Source organism: Bufo bufo, chromosome 1 (assembly GCF_905171765.1).
Source record: "Bufo bufo chromosome 1, aBufBuf1.1, whole genome shotgun sequence".
Classification (NCBI taxonomy): domain Eukaryota; kingdom Metazoa; phylum Chordata; class Amphibia; order Anura; family Bufonidae; genus Bufo; species Bufo bufo.
In genome coordinates this window covers 613,354,715-613,378,083 of record NC_053389.1, presented here as the reverse complement: position 1 = coordinate 613,378,083, position 23,369 = coordinate 613,354,715, and the positions used below count along the sequence as shown (strand labels likewise).

The 23,369-nt window shown below is 45.4% G+C and overlaps 1 protein-coding gene across 2 annotated transcripts in view; it reads left to right on the top strand.

Moving 5' to 3' along the window:
• NPTN (neuroplastin) overlaps positions 1–23,369 on the top strand; it is a 64,903-nt gene that overhangs the window by 24,006 nt on the left and 17,528 nt on the right. For both annotated transcript variants that reach the window (XM_040413699.1, XM_040413697.1), the window contains exons 2-3: positions 10,721–10,901; positions 17,776–17,870. In XM_040413699.1, coding sequence (XP_040269633.1) covers positions 10,721–10,901; positions 17,776–17,870 — 276 coding nt within the window. The remainder of the gene's footprint in view (positions 1–10,720; positions 10,902–17,775; positions 17,871–23,369) is intronic.

The window sequence follows — 23,369 nt, the reverse complement described above, 5'->3', positions numbered from 1 at the left end:
GCTATTACATGCAGCAATCTCCTACACAGTATTAGAGAAGCGATTGCTAATGTCATCACTTGTCCCCATACAGAATCGTTATTTGCCAGCAGCAGACCATGATTAGACGGCACAATCTGCTGCCGACAAACACAGATTTTTGTGACTGCATAAAAGATGCGGTTGCTCGTTCATCAGCACCACCTTTATACTGGTAGATCATCTCTGATAAGCGTTCTTAAGAACGCTTGTTATTGATGATCTGGCTGATCCTTGGCCAGTGTAACAGGCTTAAGTTGATTAACCCCTTCCTGACTGGCCATCGTAAACTTACAGCAGAATTTGTGTATTTATATATGGCGCCTGCTCGCAAGTGCAGCAGATGCCATATTTAAAAAAAGCGAAAAACAAAAACGGCCTGATTTTAGTATTTTTTTTCTTTTTTCTTTTGTTTATTGAAGTGTAGGGCAGGTGATATTATTATCTTTCACAATATACTTGACTGAACAACACAGCTTCTTTTAGTGCTAAACCTGGTCCTTAGCTGCATTCCCTATGCTATCAGCAGCTGCCCTTTGCTAGGGAAAATCCCCGTATTTAGAGCTTAGTAAATGCTGAGTACTGCTCCTGTACAGGCTAGAGCTTGTCCAGTCTGTCTGCTTCTGGTGCACCCAATTTTTTCATGCATCGGGTATTTTTTATAATGTACTGTCGTACCCCTGTCCGGTGTCTGATTGTAACACCAATCACAGACACCTTCGCCATCTCCCTTTCCTGGTGTGCTCACTAACTAGCCAGCTGTGAATGGGGGAGAGTGGAAGTGCCTGTGATCTGTATTATAGGCCTCATGCACACGACCGTTGTTTTATTCCGTATCCGTTGTTCCGTTTTTCGTGATTTTCTGCGAACCCGTTGACTTTCAATGAGTCCGTTGAAAACTCGGCTAATGCACCGTTTGTCGTCCATGATCCGTGGTTCCAGTCCGTCCAAAAAATATAACCTGTCCTATTTTTTTCACGGAAAAACGGTTCGCGGACTTATTCAAGTCAATGGGACCGTGAAAAAACGCGGAGGCACACAAGATTGTCATCCGCGTCCGTTTTTTTCCTATCATTTGCATGGCAAACTTGACTTAGACATTTTTTTTTTACTTTCCTTCATGTCTGGTGATCCTCCAAAAATAAAGGAAGACACACGGAAACGGTTCACGGAACCCCATTTTGCTGAACGGAACACAACAGTCGTGTGCATGAGGCATAATCAGACGAAAATCTGATAATGGCCTGTGTTATAATTGGACACCAGCACAGAACGATACATTATAGAAATACCCAAAGCACTGAAACATTGGGTGCACCAGGTTTTTCAGCAGCGCCAGAAGCAGACAGACTAAGGGTACTTTCACCCTTGCGTTAAAGTTTTCCGGTATTGAGTTCCGTCCTAGGGGCTCAATACCGGAAAAAAACTGATCAGTTTAATCCTAATGCATTCTGAATGGAGAGAAATCCATTCAGTATGCATCAGGACGTCTTCAGTTCAGTCACTCTTACTGTATTTTGCCGGGGAAAATACCACAGCATGCTGCAGTATTTTCTCTGTCCAAAATTCCGGAACACATGCTGGATCCGGCATTATCTTCCATTGAAATGCATTAAGTGTTCCGGCAAAACGGATGCGCAGACCTTTAAAAATGCAAAAAGAATATATAAAATACCGGATCCGGTTTTTTAATGCACTTGTTATCCGGATCCGTCTACAAATGCTATCCGTTTGCACACGGATTTCCGGATCCAGCAAGCATAGGGCAGGGGTCTGCAAGCACTCCCCTAGCAACTCACTCCGCTGTGAAACTATAATTTCTAGTATGCACCATTCACTTTTAGAACAGTTCAGAGAACAGCCAAGTGTGTGTGCTGGGAGTTGTAGTTTTACAACAGCTGGAGTTCTGGAGGTAGCTGAACTCTGTCCCGGAGGCTGCAGTTTAGGATGAGTGGTAGCGCAAAAGGTAATAAAATCACCTGCCCTACACTTTTATTAACAAAAAAAAAAAAAGGTTAGGCCTCTTCCACATGTCTGTGATGACATCCATGACAAGATGGTCAAGTGGTTCATCCGTTAGGATTCAGTTTTTTGCTCTCCGTGTGTCATCCGTATTCCATGTACACTGCTTGGCTGAAAATTAATTTCCAGAACATCTAATAGCAACAATCCGTGAAAACCGAAGGATGGTGTCCGTGGTTTTTATGGACTCATAGACTGTGTGTGAGGAATCTGTAATCGCAGTATGGCATGCTTCTCACGGTCCGTGGAAAACTGATGTATGCATACACACATTAAAGGAAATATGTCACCTAGGGAGTCGATATTAAACCAAAAGTATGTCCCTATAGTACTTCATACCTTCTTTCCATATGTTTTTCTTTTTCTTTGTAACTTGTATTATGTATTCATAGAATCTACCTTAATCCATATGCTAATGAGGCATTAAGGTGCCCAGGTGGGTGTTATTTTCATTCAAAGGTGCCCAGAAATGCCCCCATCGAGTGCACAGACCTGCCCCCCCTACAGAGCCCAAGCATGCCTCTCTCTCCGCACATATGCTACTCCCCAGCAGCATCATTGCCTCCCTCCCCGCTACGTCACTCGTAGCCAATAACCCCTCCCACTTTTTCCATCGCCAACAGACGCAGTGCCGAACACTCTGTGCACCTGCGCTCTTCCAGCTCAACTGAGGACATCAGCTTCAACTGTTTCACTGGGCATGCGCTGAGCTCAGTGATATTTTCGGCGCTTGCCCAGTGAAACAGTTGAAGCTGATGCCCTTAGTTGAACTGGAAGAGCGAAGGCAGTCTTTGGCACCGAGTCTGGCTATGCTGAAGGGAAAGGGTAGGTGGGGTGGGGCTGCCAGTGACATAGCGGGGGTGGGGGAGGCAACGGCGCTGCTAGGGGAGTAGTGTTTGGTGAGTGGAGAGAGAGACATGCTTGAGCTCTGTAGGGGTGTGTTCCTGGGCACCTTTGAATGAAACGCCCCTCTGGGCACCTTAATGCCTCATTTGGATTTTCTTAAGATAAATTACAAGCTCAAAAGAAAAAGATATGGAAAGAAGGTATGACGTACTATAAGGACATACTTTTGGTTTAATATCGATTCTCTAGGTGACAGATTCCCTTTAAAGTCAATGGGTACATATACTGTCCATGGAGACCACGAACTGTACACGTCTGTGATTGACTGACGTGTGAAAGAGGCCTTATACTGTTAGGGTCCATTCACACGTCCGCAAGTGTTTTGCGGTCGACAAATTGCGGATCCGCAAACATGGACACCGGCCATGTGCGTTCCGCATTTTGCGTACCGCACATGGCCGGCACTATAAATAGAAATGCCTTGACATGTTCTATTTTTTTTGCAGGGCCGCGGAACGGAAGTGCGGATGCGCTCTGTTTAAAATGAATGTGTTACGGCAAAACTGATCCGGAATTCCGGTATGCGCATGCGCAGACCTTTAAAAATGCAAAAATAAATAAATACCGGATCAATTTTTCCGGATGACACCGGAGAGACCGATCCGTCTACAAATGCTATCCGTTTGCACATGGATTTCCGGATCCGGCAGGCAGTTCCGGCTAAGGCCGCCCCCATAATCATGTTCAAGAAATAGAAAAAAAAAATCTGCAATTAGAAAATAAAAACAGATTACAAAAAAGGTTGTGTGTTGCTAAGCTGGTTTTAACTGGCAGAGAAACATTTCAATGACATTCCCTTTAAGATTCTGCCACACAGCACAGTTGTATGCATTTGAAAACTGCATGAAGTTCTAGCATCAACTAACATGTATTCACAAAGCAGTTATAAAATGTAGCCAGTTTAGCCACCTAATTAAACACGTGTTCTGCATAGCAGAAATAATTTAAATTATTTGTAACTGGCTAAGTTCTTAAGGCTATATGCACACGGCAGCGTAGTTTTTAAGGATTCTCATGTGGATTTCACTCTGTTTCCACACAAAACCTGCATGTTTTGCTTGCGGATTCTGTAGCACATTTTGAAGTGAATTTGCCCCTGATCTTACCCTTTGCATTGCGGTGGGTGAAATCTTCACTGATAATCTGCGCAAACAAATGACATGCTGCACTTTTGTAAATCCACACTGCGGGTCAATTTCAGCATGTAAAAAATAAATAATAAACTGAACATGAGGCTGCCAGTTTGGCAGCACCCTAACGGACACCTAATTCCTGCTGATGTTGGGCATTAGTAATACCATAATTTGCCTGAAAATCAGGTATCTGCAAAATAAAACCAGCTACTGATTTTTTGAGCACCTAAGGCCTGTTTGCAGATGTGAAAGAAGTGTAACTAGTTGCTGCTCACATTTCATTCTCTTATATTTAAGAGGTATACTCGCATTACTTATCACTTCATACATTTGTTATATCCTCTATTCATGCATTATATGACTGTCTAGTATGTAATACTGAAGGAGAAATGTATAGCAAGGCTCTTCTTTCCCGCAGTGATACCAGCCAATCGCTTTGTGTTAGAGAACCTAGCCAGACCATTGTCAATCCGGTTACTGCCAAACTGGCTTCTGTTTCACACAGGTTTGCCCTCATGACGCCCATTTTAAGCATATAGCAAGGTCTGCAAATCGTGGATCCACAAAACGCAGATACCAGTTATGGGCATCATGCACTTTTCCTTCTGCAGGGCCCGCAGAATGCTTCATCTAATAGCCAAAGAGCGCTAAGTAATGTTAGAGCAGGTAGCTTTGTTTTGGTGACTTCATGTACAGCCGAGAAACGGCAGCCATACAGTTATGCTGCCCCTGCCATTATGTATACACAGAGATACATAGCTGCCTGTTAGTACCTGTTGAGAGCACTCGACTCATGAATACATGGGACTATGAGTCCACTGCATTAACCTAATGGACAGTTATCCACACCGTGAATAGGTGATTAAATGTCCATTGTGTCACAACCCCTTTAAGTACCTATAGTGTACAGAACGCTTGAAAACCTGCTTTTGGGAGACCAGAATGTAAGATTTAACAGCACTGCTATGTTAAATTACCTTAAAGGGAATCTGTCATTGTGATTATGGACTATTATCTGCAATGGTACATGAGGAGTACTGCACATAGGGAGTCCAGATCACCATTTTTATATTTTTTCATTGCCCCTGCTGTCAGCACTCAAAGCTGCACTGAAATACACATTCTGGACAGCTGTGCTGTTCTAACACAATGGAGACGTCTCCAGTACGCATGCACAGCAGTTTTGACAATGTATTTCAGTGCAGCAAAATAAAAAAAATAGTGATCTGTTTAGGTGCAGCACTACTCATGTATTACTGCAGGTAATAGTCCATGATTGTGGTGGCAGATTCCCTTTTAATAGCTAAATTTTGCAAATTACGAAACTTTGCCCAGAGTTTGGTTTCACTTTGAGGGTAGGGCCACACATGCGAAATATATGCTGAGAATCGTCCACATCGGAATTGTATACAGAAAACGTGCAGCATACACAGCAGAAAATTGGATGTGATGTAAAAAATAAAATAAAAAAAAACTTTTCATCCACTCCCCACGCTTTAGAAATTTCCACAACGGCATCTGCACATAACTTCACGTGTGGTGCACATTTCAAATCCACAACATGTTAATTTATGCTGTGGATTTCTGAAGTGGATTTCACTCTTAGCAATGCAGAGGGTGAAATCTGCATCAAATCTGCCCATAACTGGGGCAGGTTTTGCAGGAGATTTTCCATCACACAACACATCCTGTATACGGTATGTTGGGGTGACTTATTTCAGTGGAAACATCAGAGCAAGACTGTGGGTAGCCACAGTCATTCACCATTCCTCTCTGTGGTAGTCAGTTAATTCACACTGTAATCTAAACTGTGTCCTGTCACTGTCTTATCACTGCTGCAAAAGCATCAGCACAGCCTCAGTGTAACCTGTTCTTTTAACTCAAAGAATCGAATGAGTCACTAACTAAGTCGGATCTTTAGATTCTTTTAACCTGAGACTCATTCGATTCTTTCTTACTTAGACTCCTTGTACTTGTGTCAGTGACTCAGAGCTGCTAGTGCTTGCCTCGCCTCACCTCTGATTGGTTGGTGGGCGGGGAGGGGAGGGGCTGGCAGAAGCAGCTTCCACTCTAGGATCAGATTACACTCCTCCCGAGCCCCTCCCCTCCCTGCTGCCAGCGTCTCTGCTATTGTGTGCTGTGACGGAGCTGCTTCAAATGGTGCTGCCTCCGGACAGAACGGCAGCTCCGCACCCATCGCCCGGGCACCTTTGAAAACGGGCTGACAAATACCCAAGCGCCAGGACTACATTCCTGGTCGCCATGGCGACCTGGCGCCTGGGATTTGTCGAGCCCTGCGTCAGTGTGTGTTTTGTGGATCCGCAAAACACTGACATCGGCGATGTGCGTTCCGCATTCTGCGGACCGCACATCGCCGACACTTAGCATAAAAAATGCTTAATCTTGTCCACAATTGCGGACAAGAATAGGACATGTTCTATTTTTTTCGGGAACGGAATTGTGGACCCGGAAGTGCGAGTCTGCAATTCCGTATCCGGGCAGCACATCGTGCTGCCCTATAGAGATGAATGGGTCCGCAATTCCGTTCCGCTAAATGCGGAACGAAATTGCAGACCCTTAGGCTCCGTTCGGAGCTTCCTTCACAGAATTGGTTAAAAAAGCTGAGAAAAAAGTCCTGAATGTAGAACTTTTTTCTCTGCTAAAAAAGTGTTAAGCTGAACGGATCCCATTATAGTCGATAGCTGTCTGTTCTGCTCCGTTTCCGTCAGTTATGTGCCAAATTTGGCACTTCCGTTATTTTCGCTGTTCTGCTCCTATAATGGAGCAGAATAACTGAAATGACCAATGCTGATGTGAAAGAGGTCTTCAGGGCATAACCGTAATTGTCATGGCATATCTGGGTTTTAGGATTTGTGTCCTATTTCAGGGCTCCAGATGGCGACCAAAATGGTCGCCAATGCGCCTTAAAATTTCCAGATGGCGACAAGACTTTTTAGTCTTGTCGCCATTTGCGACTGTACCGCCGCGATCCTGCGCAGCCTAAGTTCCCTTCAGTACTAGCACAGCAGAGAAGGAAGGGGTCCCTCCCTCTCCACTGTGAGGCGGCCGCCACTACCACCAATGGGGAGATAGCAGGGGAGGAGCTATCGCCACTGCGCCACCAATGAATGTAAAACATAAGTATAGGCAGCGGTATCACAGACCCGGCACCCGGCCTCAATAACAGGGCATGCGATACGCGGCAATTAACCCCTCAGGTGCCACAGATCGCATGCCCTGTTATTGAGGCCGGGTGCCGAGTCTGTGATACCGCTGCAGACAATTGTATGAAAGAGTTAAAGAGGACCTTTCGTGGGTCCAAAGAATATGAACTTAGTAGCAGGCTGCATAGAGCGGCGCCCAGGTATCTAAGTGCACTTACTATTATTCCTGGGCGCCGCTCCGTTCACCCGCTGTGGCCCCCGGTATTTTCAACATTCAGAGCACGGAGGAGGAGACCCCAGTGTCTCTCCTTCTCCCTGACAGCAGCTCTGTCCAATCAGAGCGCAGAGCTCAGAGCCAGGGAGGAAAAAAAACTCCCTGGCTCTGAGCTCTGCGCTCTGATTGGACAGCACTGCTGTCAGGGAGAAGGAGAGACACTGGCGTCTCCTCCTCCTTGCTCTGAATGTTGAAAATACCGGGGGCCACAGCGGGTGAACGGAGCGGCGCCCAGGAATAATAGTAAGTGCACTTAGATACCTGGGCGCCGCTCTATGCAGCCTGCTACTAAGTTCATATTCTTTGGACCCACGAAAGGTCCTCTTTTTAATTACATTCATTGGTGGCGCAGTGCTCCCCCCCCCAAAGCCTCTCTCTCCCCCCCCCCCCCCCCATTATCACTTGCCACAAGTCGTCCCCCCCCCCCCCTTCATTGTTATATGGTGGCCACAGGGTCCCATCCCTTTTATTGGTGGCAGTGGCAGATTACACTGCTGGGTCTCAGATCGTTACCATGGCAGCCAGGACGCTACTGAAGCCCTGGCTGCCATGTTCAGCTCCCTGCTGCTGTGTGCACAGAGCAGCATGGAGAGTGTGAGATCCTATTCACCCTAATAGAGCTCTATCAGGGTGAATAGCACAAGGGCTGAAAAGATCCAGGTTCTAGTCCCTAAGGGAAGAAATGGTTATTAATATTAAGTTGAAATGGCCCCCTTCCCAGTTTTACATATAAAATTTACAAACAATAAAGAATAAGCATATTACATAGCGCCATGTCCCAAAAAATGTGAGCTATTAAAATATTAAAAAATATTCCCGCTCGGTGAAGGCCGTAACAGAAAAAAAAACTCTAAACCACGCAATTCGCCATTTTTAGTCACCTTGTCCCCCAGAAGATGTCCCTGGATGTGAGAGGTATGTGGTGCCGTTTTTTCCTATATGTAGTGCTGGCTCACTACTGTCACCTGCGTCTCATCTTCTCAAAGTCCTTTTTTTTTAAATTATATACCGTACATTTTAAATTTGGCGACTAAAAAATGTAATTTGGCTCCTAAATTTTTTAGTTTAGGAGCCAATGGCTCCTGGTAATTTTTTTTTGTCTGGAGCACTGTATTTAAATTTTTTTATATGTTAGATGGAAAGAGAGTGAGGAGAGAGTTTGATAATGACATTTCATTTATTTAAATGGGAAGTAAGTGGCATTGGGGAGTTTTTGTTGAAATAAAATTACAATACAATTTTTTTTAAATTACTGTAAATGTCAGATATTCTTTGTCTTAGGCCTCCTGCACACGACCGTATGTATTTTTAAGTGTTTTGCGGTCCGTTTTTCACGGATCCGTTGTTCCGTTTTTTGTTTACGTTGTGTTTCCGTTCTGTTTTTCCGTATGGCATATACAGTAATTACATAGATAAAATTGGGCTGGGCATAACATTTTCAATAGATGGTTCCGCAAAAAACGGAACGGAAAACATACGGATGCATTTCCGTATGTGTTCTGTTTTTTTGCGGACCCATTGACTTGAGTGGAGCCACGGAACGTGATTTGCGGGCAATAATAGGACATGTTCTATCTTTATACGGAAACGGAATGCATACGGAGTACATTCCATTTTTTTTGCGGAACCATTGAAATGAATGGTACAGTATACGGAACGCAAAAAACGGCCAGTAAACGGGGAAAAAAAACGGTCGTGTGCAGGAGGCCTTATTCCGTGACTGTCCAACTCGGGCTGAATACCAAAGTGGCAGTTTTGTTGCAGAATTTTCTTAGACTGTATCATTCCTCTGAATCGGGCATGCAGAAATCCATGTGCTTGCTGCCAGACCAATCCTTTTCAGATGAATGGAATTGATTCTCAGTCGCAGAAATCTGACGTTTGAATATCCCCTTAAACAGGAGTTGAACTTTGTTCAATTGACTGCTTTCTGACAGCAGAGAAAAATGGGTCCACTGCACTATATCTAGCACTGTGGCCTCTTTTTATATTTGGGATTGGTGGCGACCCAGCAGCTATACTCTGACCATATCCAGTTGTGATGGCACACCGCAAATGTGCATGAAGTATAAAATCGTATCCGTACATAACATCAGTGTTTTTGGCAGCGTCAGCTTTTAAAAATGTGACAAAACCACATGGAAATAAGCCCTGGGTTGAAGCTCAGCGCAGTTTCTTGCACCGCTGCAAGGCTAAACCATCATTGTTTTAGTACAGTCCTCCTGTAACATGTCAGTGTGTTTCAGTTGGATTCTGCCTGGTCATTCTGCTGCTTTCACCAAGAGTGAAAAATATCTTTTACAAAACCTTGTGATGAGGCCATGACAGTAAAGGGATCCATTGACCTGTCAGTTGATGCCATCTCTTGCTTGATCTCTGCTCAGGTAAGCCTATATACACTCTCCTAGAGCCTGTGTATAGGTATTATCTGTAGACTGGTTAGGTGTTAGGCTACTTTCACACTAGCGTTTTGGCTTTCAGTTTGTGAGATCCGTTCAGGGCTCTCAAAAGCGGTCCAAAACGGATCAGTTTTGCCCTAATGCATTCTGAATGTAAAAGGATCTGCTCAGAATGCATCAGTTTGCCACAGTTCAGTCTCCATTCCGCTCTGGAGGAGGATGTCCGCCTGACGAAGCAGAGCCATATGTTTTCTCTGGCACAACAGGAAACTGATCCCTCCCCCATTGACTTTCAATGAAGTTCAAGTCGGATCCGTCATGGCTATAGAAGACATAATACAGACGGATCTGTTCATGACGGATGCATGCGGTTGTATTATTGTAACAGAAGCGTTTTTGCAGATCCATGACTGATCCGCAAAAAAATGCTAGTGTGAAAGTAGCCTTAAATGTAAACTTGCATTTTATTACTGCTTTTCGTACCTATGCAGTATTGATGCATATCAGTTGAGGTAGCTAATACTTTACCTGCTGCTCTGAGAAAAACAAACAAACCTTGCCTGTTCCATACTGTAATTCAACCTTTGTGTCTTCATCATTTGTCTCAGTGTCTTTGACTTGTGACATTCCCCTCTCCCAGTAATTGAAAATCGTAGTCATATTTTTAACTAACTTGTATTGATGCAATAATAAAAGTGTGTGCTATTATTATTACATCTGATGCAAAGATAATTATAAATGTGGGTGTTTTTAGTAAAAAAATAAAAAATAAAACTTTTAAAAACGGACACTTTGTTCTTTCAGAGCCAAAAATCAATGCCAGCGAGGAAATAACTTTAAAGAAAGACATTGGCACTGTTTCATTGCAGTGCAACCTTACCCAGAATGGCCTAGGCACAGTGCAAAGCACCTTCTGGACCAAAAATGGAGTGGAGATTTCTGAAACCCTGACACTGTCTCCAACCAGCACTAACATGGAGCACAAGTAAGCCACTAATGATCAAATATCTTTTCGTATCCTTCCGTTGTGCAGATAAGTGCAGTTTGTCATTTGTTTTTGTTACTGGTTTATTTAACCCCTTCTCGACCTCCACTGTACATGTACGGCGCAACGAAAAACTATCATTGTGCCCAATTGCACAGTGGCCTGGCTAAGGGTACTTTCACACTAGCGTTTTTCTTTTCCGGCACGGAGTTCCGTCCTAGAGGCTCAATACCAGAAAAGAACGGATCAGTTTCATCCCCATGCATTCTGAATGGAAAGAAATCCATTCAGAATGCATCAGGATGTCTTCAGTTCAGTCACTGAACGGCGTTTTGGACAGACGAAATACAGCAGCATGCTGTGGTATTATCTCCATCCAAAATTCCGGATCAGTTGCATTAATTTACATGGAAATGTATTAGTGCCGGATCCGGCATAAAAAAAAAATACTGGAATGCTGGATCCGTAAAAATGTGAAAAAATAAATAAAATAGAAACTGATCCCTTTGTATGACAAATGGACAGACGGATCCGTTCTTGCAATGCATTTGTGAGACGGATCTGCATCCTGATCCGTCTGCAAATGCTGTCCTTTTGCATTCAGATTGCCTGATCCGGCAGGCAGTCCCGGCGACTGAACTGCTTGCCGGATCACTCTGCCACAAGTGTGAAAGTAGCCTTAGATGGCTGCTCTGCCTGACAGACAGACAGCCATCATAGTTAAGAACCCAGTTGGGTTTTACCTCCCCCTGCAGCCCTGATCACAGTGAATGATTGAATGGTCAATGCAGACAAGCCAATTGCAGCTTCCTCATTGTAAAACTTCCTCTAGAAGGGGTGATTGGAGCTAAGATGGGTAGCACCAGTTACCCCCGAGGTTGAACAGGGGACACCAGTGCTATGCGTCCCCTGTAGGTGCTGTGATTGGATGGTATGCCATACATGTCCATGGCAGCACTAGAAAGGCAGAGAGAATAGGAAAAATCTCTCTGCACGCAGCCATTCTGATTGGTGACTGTGTGCAGAGAGGTTTGTGTCCTTATGTGCTGTATTGACTAGTTGGAACTTTTGGTGATCTACAGTTAAATTTAAAAAAAAAACTTTTTTCCCCAGCGCCTCTACAACAGCGCCCCCAGGACAGGAACAACGCAGAAGCACATGATTTAAAAAGGCCTCCTCCCCTTACCTATTCAGTCGTTGTTTCCTGTCCTCGGGATGTGTGGAAGCCTCTCCTGGAGTGCCAGGAATGATTTCTTCTCGCCCAGCCTTGATTCCTTTCCCCACACTTTGTGGGAGGGCTGGAGCAGGGAACGGGAACCCCGGGGACGCACGACCTCCCTTACCCGTTCCTAGGTGTAAACCCTGCGTGCAGGCTGCCCTGGGCTTGCGATACTCCCGGGTAAGTGGAGATCGCGCGGGATCTTATGCGCTGACATCACCAGGCGAGATTCTCCTTGAGCAAGAGAATCTCGCGCTCTAAAGTCCACTTCCGGGTGCTGCGGCTGGCGGGAAGTTTAAAAGCTGTGAAGATTATTCTATTCCATCACCGCCAGCAGCATGTTTGTCCCGGTGGACGCGGAATCGGCAAGAAAGCCAAGAGATCCCGCTAGCTCTGCCCTCAGCCCGGTAAGCCTCCTCCCCAGTGGGGGTATTGTTTTTTTCTCCCTGCCCTTTCCTCTACTATGTGCCTAATAATTTTGCACTGCAGTTGGCATTTTTTTTCTTTACATGGTGGCAGTGGTGTCTCCCAGTCTTCACCACTGGTGTAGGTTAGGGTCCTTTTAAAATTCCTGGCCCTATAGTCCTTTTTATTTTTTCCTTATGGCCGAGACCATGGCACCTAAACCAGCTGGGTGAGATTTGGGACACAAGAAGTGCGCCATCTGCAGGAAGACTTTTTTTTCCTCCTAAAACAGCGGTTCTCAACCTAGGGGGTCGATCGGCCCTTTCCGGGGGGTCGCCTGAGGCTTCCTATTGTGGGTCCATGCCTGTCGCTAACAGACAGGCAAAACAAGCAATTGCTTGGGGCCCCGAGCTGGCCCGGGGCCAAGCAGAGCCGGTGCTTGTTTTGCGGCTGAGTAACTCAGAGGATCCGATGGTATGTTCTAACCCCCAGGCGTTCCCATTGTGACGGGGACGCTTGCCTGGGGGTTAGAATATACCATCGGATCTGAGTTTTACGAGCTCAGTGAGATCGTAAAAACTCAAATCCGATGGTATATTCAAAACCCCAGGCGTTCCCATGGTGACAGGGACGCTTGCCTGGGGGTTAGAATATACAGGGCCACGCCGCTCACAGCAGTATATTTATAAACTAATCAGTAACTACTTTAACTTTAATCATTGCTCATTGCTGAGCTCTTTACTTGGATTATAATTTATTTGGATATGGGATATCTTACTTTGTCTTAGCTCCGGTAATAGCAGGCAGTGCGGGGGGTGGCGCTCATTCACTGACGTCACGCGCCTGCTCCTCCCACTAGGCGGCGCAGGCGCGTGACGTCAGTGAGTGAGCGCCGCCCCCCGCACTGCCTGCTATTACCGGAGCTAAGACAAAGTAAGATATCCCATATCCAAATAAATTATAATCCAAGTAAAGAGCTCAGCAATGAGCAATGATTAAAGTTAAAGTAGTTACTGATTAGTTTATAAATATACTGCTGTGAGCGGCGGGGAGGGAGATCTGTGGATGGCACTGTAGGGGGATCTGTGGATGGCAGTGCCATCCACAGATCCGCCTACAGTGCCATCCACAGATCCGCCTACAGTGCCATCCACAGATCCCCCCTCCCCTAAACAGTGCCATCCACAGATCCCCCCCTAAACAGTGCCATCCACAGATCCCCCCCCCCCTAAACAGTGCCATCCACAGATCCCCCCCCTCCCCTTAACAGTGCCATCCACAGATCCCCCCCCTCCCCTAAACGGTGCCATCCACAGATCCGCCTACAGTGCCATCCACAGATCCCCCCCTCCCCTAAACAGTGCCATCCACAGATCCCCCCCTAAACAGTGCCATCCACAGATCCCCCCCCCTAAACAGTGCCATCCACAGATCCCCCCCCCTAAACAGTGCCATCCACAGATCCCCCCCCCTAAACAGTGCCATCCACAGATCCCCCCCCCTAAACAGTGCCATCCACAGATCCCCCCCCCCCTAAACAGTGCCATCCACAGATCCCCCCCTAAACAGTGCCATCCACAGATCCCCCCCCCCTAAACAGTGCCATCCACAGATCCCCCCCCTAAACAGTGCCATCCACAGATCCCCCCCCCTAAACAGTGCCATCCACAGATCCCCCCCCTAAACAGTGCCATCCACAGATCCCCCCCCCTAAACAGTGCCATCCACAGATCCCCCCCCTAAACAGTGCCATCCACAGATCCCCCCCCTAAACAGTGCCATCCACAGATCCCCCCCCTAAACAGTGCCATCCACAGATCCCCCCCCTAAACAGTGCCATCCACAGATCCCCCCCCTAAACAGTGCCATCCACAGATCCCCCCCCTAAACAGTGCCATCCACAGATCCCCCCCCTAAACAGTGCCATCCACAGATCCCCCCCCTAAACAGTGCCATCCACAGATCCCCCCCCTAAACAGTGCCATCCACAGATCCCCCCCCTAAACAGTGCCATCCACAGATCCCCCCCCTAAACAGTGCCATCCACAGATCCCCCCCCCTCCCCTAAACAGTGCCATCATGGCACTGTTTAGGGGGGGATTTGTGGATGGCACTGCTTAGGGGGGGGATCTGTGGATGGCACTGTTATGGGGAGGGGGATCTGTGGATGGCACTGTTATGGGGAGGGGGGATCTGTGGATGGCACTGTTTAGGGGAGGAGGGATCTGTGGATGGCACTGTTTAGGGGAGGGGGATCTGTGGATGGCACTGTTTAGGGTGGGGGGATCTGTGGATGTTTTTGTGATTAATTACTCTGCTTTAATTATGTTCAATTTGTAGCAATAAAAATACATCCTGCATATCAGATATTTACATTACAATTCATAACAGTAGCAAAATTAGTTATGACGTAGCAAGGGAAAAAATGTAATGGTTGGGGGTCACCACAACATGAGGAACTGTATTAAGGGGTCACGGCTTTAGAAAGGTTGAGAACTACTGCTCTAAAACAAAAAAGTCTTTGTCAAAAATGCACCGAGAAGGTGGTCACAGAAGAGTCGCCATCCTTGATTCCATGAGAGACATAATTAAGGAAGAAGTAAATTTGGCGGTGGAATAAAAAATTATACCTCAATCCCCCACACCCATCCACGTCTCACTTCTGACTTGGGGCTTGAGTTGGATGAAGGAGAGTTAGTATCTGATCCAGACTCTGCCTTCTCAGATGACGGCTCGGGAAGACCCTTGTTTCTGCCTGAAGAGACTGTCTTCTAAAAACCATAAGAGCCACTATGGACATTGAGGAGGTGAAAGAAATAGGGATGTCCCGATACCATTTTTTTAAGACCGAGTACGAGTACCGATACTTTTATTTAAGTACTCACCGATACCAATTATGGTGTGGTAATGTTTTTACTTCAAATTTAATTTAGTCTTAGGGGAGATTTATCAAACTTTGTACAAAGAAATAGCGGCGCAGTTGCTGATGGCAATGAAAAAAATTAAAGCTGGAATTTGGTTGCTATGGACAACTGCTTTACTTTTTCTTTGTACAAGGGTTAATAAATTAATAAATGGGATAACCAATGTGCCTCCAGCTGTTGCAAAACTACAACTCCCACCATGCTGGGGAGGTGTAGCTTTGCAACAGCTGGAGGCACACTGATTGGGGATCACTATTATATGCCCATTGCCCCCCCACCACCACCTTATTTTATTATTCACTGTTTGTCTGTTTTAACATGAAATGGAGAGAAATTAACTGGATTTCTTCTCCATTTCATGCATCATACCCACCTGGCCTGATGTTATCCTTCCCATGCAGATGCACAGAGTACAGCCACGTGACCTCTCCGATATTCTTTACTTCATTACATATTTCCGGCATAAATCTCGGACAACCATCATAATGAAGGCGACTGAGTAGTCACAGACTGTATGAGTGCTCCCAGTCTGGTAGATCCTTGGTGACAACCACAGCAGCCAGCATCACAGCAGTCACAGGGGTTGTCACCCACTTTCCCTGAAGTTCTCAATGCCAGCTCCTCCCACTTCTGCTCTGGATGGCTCTGCTTATGATAGGCGGCCATATTGGCTGTCACACAGCTTTCTCAGAATCAGATGTGGCTGGCAAACATAAGAATGGACTGCAGTACCTGGGCTCCGGCAGCTCCTGCCATCTCTCCACCTCCGGCCCAGCTTCTTGCAGTCCCCTGAGGATAATATCCAGAACCCCAGCCAGAGGTGGCCTCCTCCTGCCGCTGCCGAGCCAGCACGTCCCCAGGTGTATAATATCCGCTGCCATCCCCACGCTGATCACCTGGGAGCAGCGCCACCGCCGCCCGGAAGAGAAGACGGGACTCGCCGCTGCAGCCGCCGCCCGGAAGAAGATGGGACACTCCTCCGCCACCGCTGATCTGGGCCATGAGGTATCGGCCGTGGAATCGGCAACATTTGCACGAGTACAAGTACTCGTGCAAATGTCCGGTATCGGGACATCCCTAGAAAGAAACCCACTCCGTCCAGGATCAAATGTTCCAGGGGCTGGGGGAAAGAAGAAAAAGGGTCTTCCCCATCCATAACAACATAAAATCCATGATATCCATAGAATGGAGGTATCCTGAAAGAAGAACAACTACAAAATTCCTTTAAAGTGTCTTTATAAAGCGAAAAATATGGTATATAAATGTGTAAGATGTTTGTCATTTTTCTACAGCAGTAGCAAATGTGTGTAATGAATCCATTCACCTGCTACTTTGTCTAACAAGATATGCTATATGTAAGAACCTAGTATAGGTTTGAAATGTATAAGCTGTTGTCCCAGGAGGTGTAAGTCATAATTTTAGGTCCACGGATCTGCAAAATACAGAGACAGTCTGTTTGCAATTTGTATTTTTTGCAGACCCATTGACTTCAATGCGTCCACGGTCAGCATTTTGCAGAAAAGTATAGGATATGTTCTGTCTCTTGCGGAACAAACATATACCGGTAGGTGCAGAAAGCACATGGATGACTTGAAGTCAATGGGTCTGCAAAAACATGTGGACGTCAAATGGACATGTACTTAAGGCTTAAATATGAAATGAAGATTTGTGTTGCTGAAGAAAAAATAGTTGTTTTTAAGAAAAAGATGCACACTAACAGAATCCTATTTCTCTAAAATGAATCTCTTAGTAATTGCTGGATTGACCGTGAATGCTCTTTTAGACATAATAAAATATAAATGTTTTTTTAAACTTATCTAGTCTCCTCTTCTCTAGGGAAACGTTTGCTCCTTGCTCCTTTAGGCTACTTTCACATGTGTTTCGCTGTCTGGTTTGATATATGGCACAGCATCTCCAAACCACAGCGAAACGCTTCAGTTCTGTCCCCATTCATTTTAAATCGGGGGAAAAACTAAGACTTTGATACGGAATGCATCAGATGCACTTTGTTCCAGCTTCTTGCTCTTCCACGCCGCAAACAAAACCGTTTTTGTGTACGCCATAGGATACTGAACAAGTCGGCATGAGACACAATGTAAGTCAATAGTGTTCATTTTGTTCATGTTTTAGATAACACAACCAGATCTGTTCTGAACAGATGCAGCTGGTTGCATTATTGAACGGATGCGTTTTTGCTGGTTCCCTGCCGGATCCATCAAAAACGCATATGTGAAAGTAGCCTTATTACGTCTTTATTTACCTTATGCTTATTATACTGTGTATTCTAACAGAATTTGTAACTATATTACTCATGTTCTGTTTACAGAATCTTAAAACCAAAAGCTGACGATTCAGGAGAATATCAATGTGTATTTACCTTTGCTGGTTCTCCACCTGTCAACGCTACTATTGAAGTGAAAGGTTAGTATCCATTCAGAGTAAAAACTAGTTGCAATCTGGTATGTTTGAATGTGGAAATTTACCTTTGGTTATCAGTGACAGAAGAAATAGGGTATTAAAGAGGTTGTTCTGCCATGTATATTGATGACCTATTGTCAGGATATGTAATCAATATCTGATCAGCTAGGGTCATGCACGCCCGCTGATTGGCTGTTTACAGAGGAGGCGGTGCTACACGCAAGCACGGCTTCCTGTTCATTACACTATGCGTTGTCTCCAAGTGAATGGAGCGAGTACTTGTCATTACACTGCACTTCTGAGACAACATGCAGTGTAATGTAGAGAAATCAGACCTCTTAAAACAGCTGATTTGGGGAGGGGGGGGGGGGGGGGGGGGGGGGGCTTGCTGGGCAGGACAACCCCTTTAACCACCTCCGGACCGCCTAACGCAGGATCGCGTTCCGGAGGTGGCAGCCCTGCGCACAGTCACGCATATACGCGTCATCTCGCGAGACGCGAGACTTCCTGTGAACGCGCGCACACAGGCGCGCGCGCTCACAGGAACGGAAGGTAAGAGAGTTGATCTCCAGCCTGCCAGCGGCGATCGTTCGCTGGCAGGCTGGAGATGTGTTTTTTTTAACCCCTAACAGGTATATTAGACGCTGTTTTGATAACAGCGTCTAATATACCTGCTACCTGGTCCTCTGGTGGTCCCCTTTGTTTGGATCGACCACCAGAGGACACAGGTAGCTCAGTAAAGTAGCACCAAGCACCACTACACTACACTACACCCCCCCCCCCCCCCCCCCCCGTCACTTATTAACCCCTTATTAGCCCCTGATCACCCCTAATCACCCCTGATCACCCCATATAGACTCCCTGATCACCCCCCTGTCATTGATTACCCCCCTGTCATTGATCAACCCCCTGTAAAGCTCCATTCAGACGTCCGCATGATTTTTACGGATCCACTGATAGATGGATCGGATCCGCAAAACGCATCCGGACGTCTGAATGAAGCCTTACAGGGGCGTGATCAATGACTGTGGTGATCACCCCATATAGACTCCCTGATTACCCCCCTGTCATTGATTACCCCCCTGTCATTGATTACCCCCCTGTAAAGCTCCATTCAGACGTCCGCATGATTTTTACGGATCCACTGATAGATGGATCGGATCCGCAAAACGCATCCGGACGTCTGAATGAAGCCTTACAGGGGCATGATCAATGACTGTGGTGATCACCCCATATAGACTCCCTGATCACCCCCCTGTAAAGCTCCATTCAGATGTCCGCATGATTTTTACGGATGCACTGATACATGGATCGGATCCGCAAAACGCATCCGGTCGTCTGAATGAAGCCTTACAGGGGCATGATCAATGACTGTGGTGATCACCCCCCTGTCATTGATTACCCCCCTGTAAAGCTCCATTCAGATGTCCGCATGATTTTTACGGATGCACTGATAGATGGATCGGATCCGCAAAACGCATCCGGACGTCTGAATGAAGCCTTACAGGGGCATGATCAATGACTGTGGTGATCACCCCATATAGACTCCCTGATCACCCCCCTGTCATTGATTACCCCCCTGTCATTGATTACCCCCCTGTAAAGCTCCATTCAGACGTCCGCATGATTTTTACGGATGCACTGATAGATGGATCGGATCCGCAAAACGCATCCGGACGTCTGAATGAAGCCTTACAGGGGCGTGATCAATGACTGTGGTGATCACCCCATATAGACTCCCTGATCACCCCCCTGTCATTGATTACCCCCCTGTAAAGCTCCATTCAGACGTCCGCATGATTTTTACGGATGCACTGATAGATGGATCGGATCCGCAAAACGCATTCGGACGTCTGAATGAAGCCTTACAGGGGCATGATCAATGACTGTGGTGATCACCCCATATAGACTCCCTGATCACCCCCCTGTCATTGATTACCCCCCTGTCATTGATTACCCCCCTGTAAAGCTCCATTCAGATGTCCGCATGATTTTTACGGATGCACTGATAGATGGATCGGATCCGCAAAACGCATCCGGACGTCTGAATGAAGCCTTACACGGGCGTGATCAATGACTGTGGTTATCACCCCATATAGACTCCCTGATCACCCCCCCTGTCATTGATCACCCCCCTGTCGATGATCAACCCCCCTGTCATTGATCAACCCCCCTGTCATTGATCAACCCCCCTGTCATTGATCAACCCCCCTGTCATTGATCACCCCCCCTGTCATTGATCACCCCTCTGTAAGGCTCCATTCAGATATTTTTTTGGCCCAAGTTAGCGGAATTTTTTATTTTTTTTCTTACAAAGTCTCATATTCCACTAACTTGTGTCAAAAAATAAAATCTCACATGAACTCACCATACCCCTCACGGAATCCAAATGCGTAAAATTTTTTAGACATTTATATTCCAGACTTCTTTTCACGCTTTAGGGCCCCTAGAATGCCAGGGCAGTATAAATACCCCACATGTGACCCCATTTCGGAAAGAAGACACCCCCAGGTATTCCGTGAGGGGCATATTGAGTCCATGAAAGATTGAAATTTTTGTCCCAAGTTAGCGGAACGGGAGACTTTGTGAGAAAAAAATAAAAAATATCAATTTCCGCTAACTTGTGCCAAAAAAAAAAAATTTCTATGAACTCGCCATGCCCCTCATTGAATACCTTGGGGTGTCTTCTTTCCAAAATGGGGTCACATGTGGGGTATTTATACTGCCCTGGCATTCTAGGGGCCCCAAAGCGTGAGAAGAAGTCTGGTATCCAAATGTCTAAAAATGCCCTCCTAAAAGGAATTTGGGCACCTTTGCGCATCTAGGCTGCAAAAAAGTGTCACACATCTGGTATCGCCGTACTCAGGAGAAGTTGGGGAATGTGTTTTGGGGTGTCATTTTACATATACCCATGCTGGGTGAGAGAAATATCTTGGTCAAATGCCAACTTTGTATAAAAAAATGGGAAAAGTTGTCTTTTGCCAAGATATTTCTCTCACCCAGCATGGGTATATGTAAAATGACACCCCAAAACACATTCCCCAACGTCTCCTGAATACGGCGATACCACATGTGTGACACTTTTTTGCAGCCTAGGTGGGCAAAGGGGCCCATATTCCAAAGAGCACCTTTAGGATTTCACAGGTCATTTACCTACTTACCACACATTAGGGCCCCTGGAAAATGCCAGGGCAGTATAACTACCCCACAAGTGACCCCATTTTGGAAAGAAGACACCCCAAGGTATTCCGTGAGGGGCATGGCGAGTTCCTAGAATTTTTTATTTTTTGTCACAAGTTAGTGGAAAATGATGATTTTTTATTTTTTTTTTTTTTTCATACAAAGTCTCATATTCCACTAACTTGTGACAAAAAATAAAAACTTCCATGAAATCACTATGCCCATCAGCGAATACCTTGGGGTCTCTTCTTTCCAAAATGGGGTCACTTGTGGGGTAGTTATACTGCCCTGGCATTCTAGGGGCCCAAATGTGTGGTAAGGAGTTTGAAATCAAATTCTGTAAAAAATGACCTGTGAAATCCGAAAGGTGCTCTTTTGTATATGGGCCCCTTTGCCCACCTAGGCTGCAAAAAAGTGTCACACATCTGGTATCTCCGTAATCGGGAGAAGTTGGGGAATGTGTTTTGGGGTGTCATTTTACATATACCCATGCTGGGTGAGAGAAATATCTTGGCAAAAGACAACTTTTCCCATTTTTTTATACAAAGTTGGCATTTGACCAAGATATTTATCTCACCCAGCATGGGTATATGTAAAAAGACACCCCAAAACACATTCCTCAACTTCTCCTGAGTACGGAGATACCAGATGTGTGACACTTTTTTGCAGCCTAGGTGGGCAAAGGGGCCCACATTCCAAAGAGCACCTTTCGGATTTCACAGGTCATTTACCTACTTACCACACATTTGGGCCCCTAGAATGCCAGGGCAGTATAACTACCCCACAAGTGACCCCATTTTGGAAAGAAGAGACCCCAAGGTATTCGCTGATGGGCATAGTGAGTTCATGGAAGTTTTTATTTTTTGTCAGAAGTTTGTGGAATATGAGACTTTGTATGAAAAAAAAAAAAAAAAAAAAAAATCATCATTTTCCACTAACTTGTGACAAAAAATAAAAAATTCTATGAACTCGCCATGCCCCTCACGGAATACCTTGGGGTGTCTTCTTTCCAAAATGGGGTCACTTGTGGGGTAGTTATACTGCCCTGGTATTCTAGGGGCCCAAATGTGTGGTAAGGAGTTTGAAATCAAATTCAGGAAAAAATGAGGAGTGAAATCCGAAAGGTGCTCTTTGGAATATGGGCCCCTTTGCCCACCTAGGCTGCAAAAAAGCGTCACACATCTGGTATCCCCGTACTCAGGAGAAGTTGAGGAATGTGTTTTGGGGTGTCTTTTTACATATACCCATGCTGGGTGAGATAAATATCTTGGTCAAATGACAACTTTGTATAAAAAAATGGGAAAAGTTGTCTTTTGCCAAGATATTTCTCTCACCCAGCATGGGTATATATAAAATGACACCCCAAAACACATTCCCCACCTTCTCCTGAGTACGGAGATACCAGATGTGTGACACTTTTTTGCAGCCTAGGTGGGCAAAGGGGCCCATATTCCAAAGAGCACCTTTCGGATTTCACAGGTCATTTTTTACTGAATTTGATTTCAAACTCCTTACCACACATTTGGGCCCCTAGAATGCCAGGGCAGTATAACTACCCCACAAGTGACCCCATTTTGGAAAGAAGAGACCCCAAGGTATTCGCTGATGGGCATAGTGAGTTCATAGAACTTTTTATTTTTTGTCACAAGTTAGTGGAATATGAGACTTTGTAAGAAATAAAAAAATTTAAAAAAAAATCATCATTTTCCGCTAACTTGTGACAAAAAATAAAAAGTTCTATGAACTCACTATGCCCATCAGCGAATACCTTAGGGTGTGTACTTTCAGAAATGGGGTCATTTGTGGGGTGTTTGTACTGTCTGGGCATTGTAGAACCTCAGGAAACATGACAGGTGCTCAGAAAGTCAGAGCGGCTTCAAAAAGCGGAAATTCACATTTTTGTACCATAGTTTGTAAACGCTATAACTTTAACTTTTACCCAAACCATTTTTTTTTTTACCCAAACATTTTTTTTTTTTATCAAAGACATGTAGAACTATAAATTTAGAGCAAAATTTCTATATGGATCTCGTTTTTTTTGCAAAATTTTACAACTGAAAGTGAAAAATGTCATTTTTTTGCAAAAAAATCTTTAAATTTCGATTAATGACAAAAAAAGTAAAAATGTCAGCAGCAATGAAATACCACCAAATGAAAGCTCTATTAGTGAGAAGAAAAGGAGGTAAAATTCATTTGGGTGGTAAGTTGCATGACCGAGCAATAAACGGTGAAAGTAGTGTAGGTCAGAAGTGTAAAAAGTGGCCTGGTCTTTCAGGGTGTTTAAGCACTGGGGGCTGAGGTGGTTAATATTGGTCAGTTTAT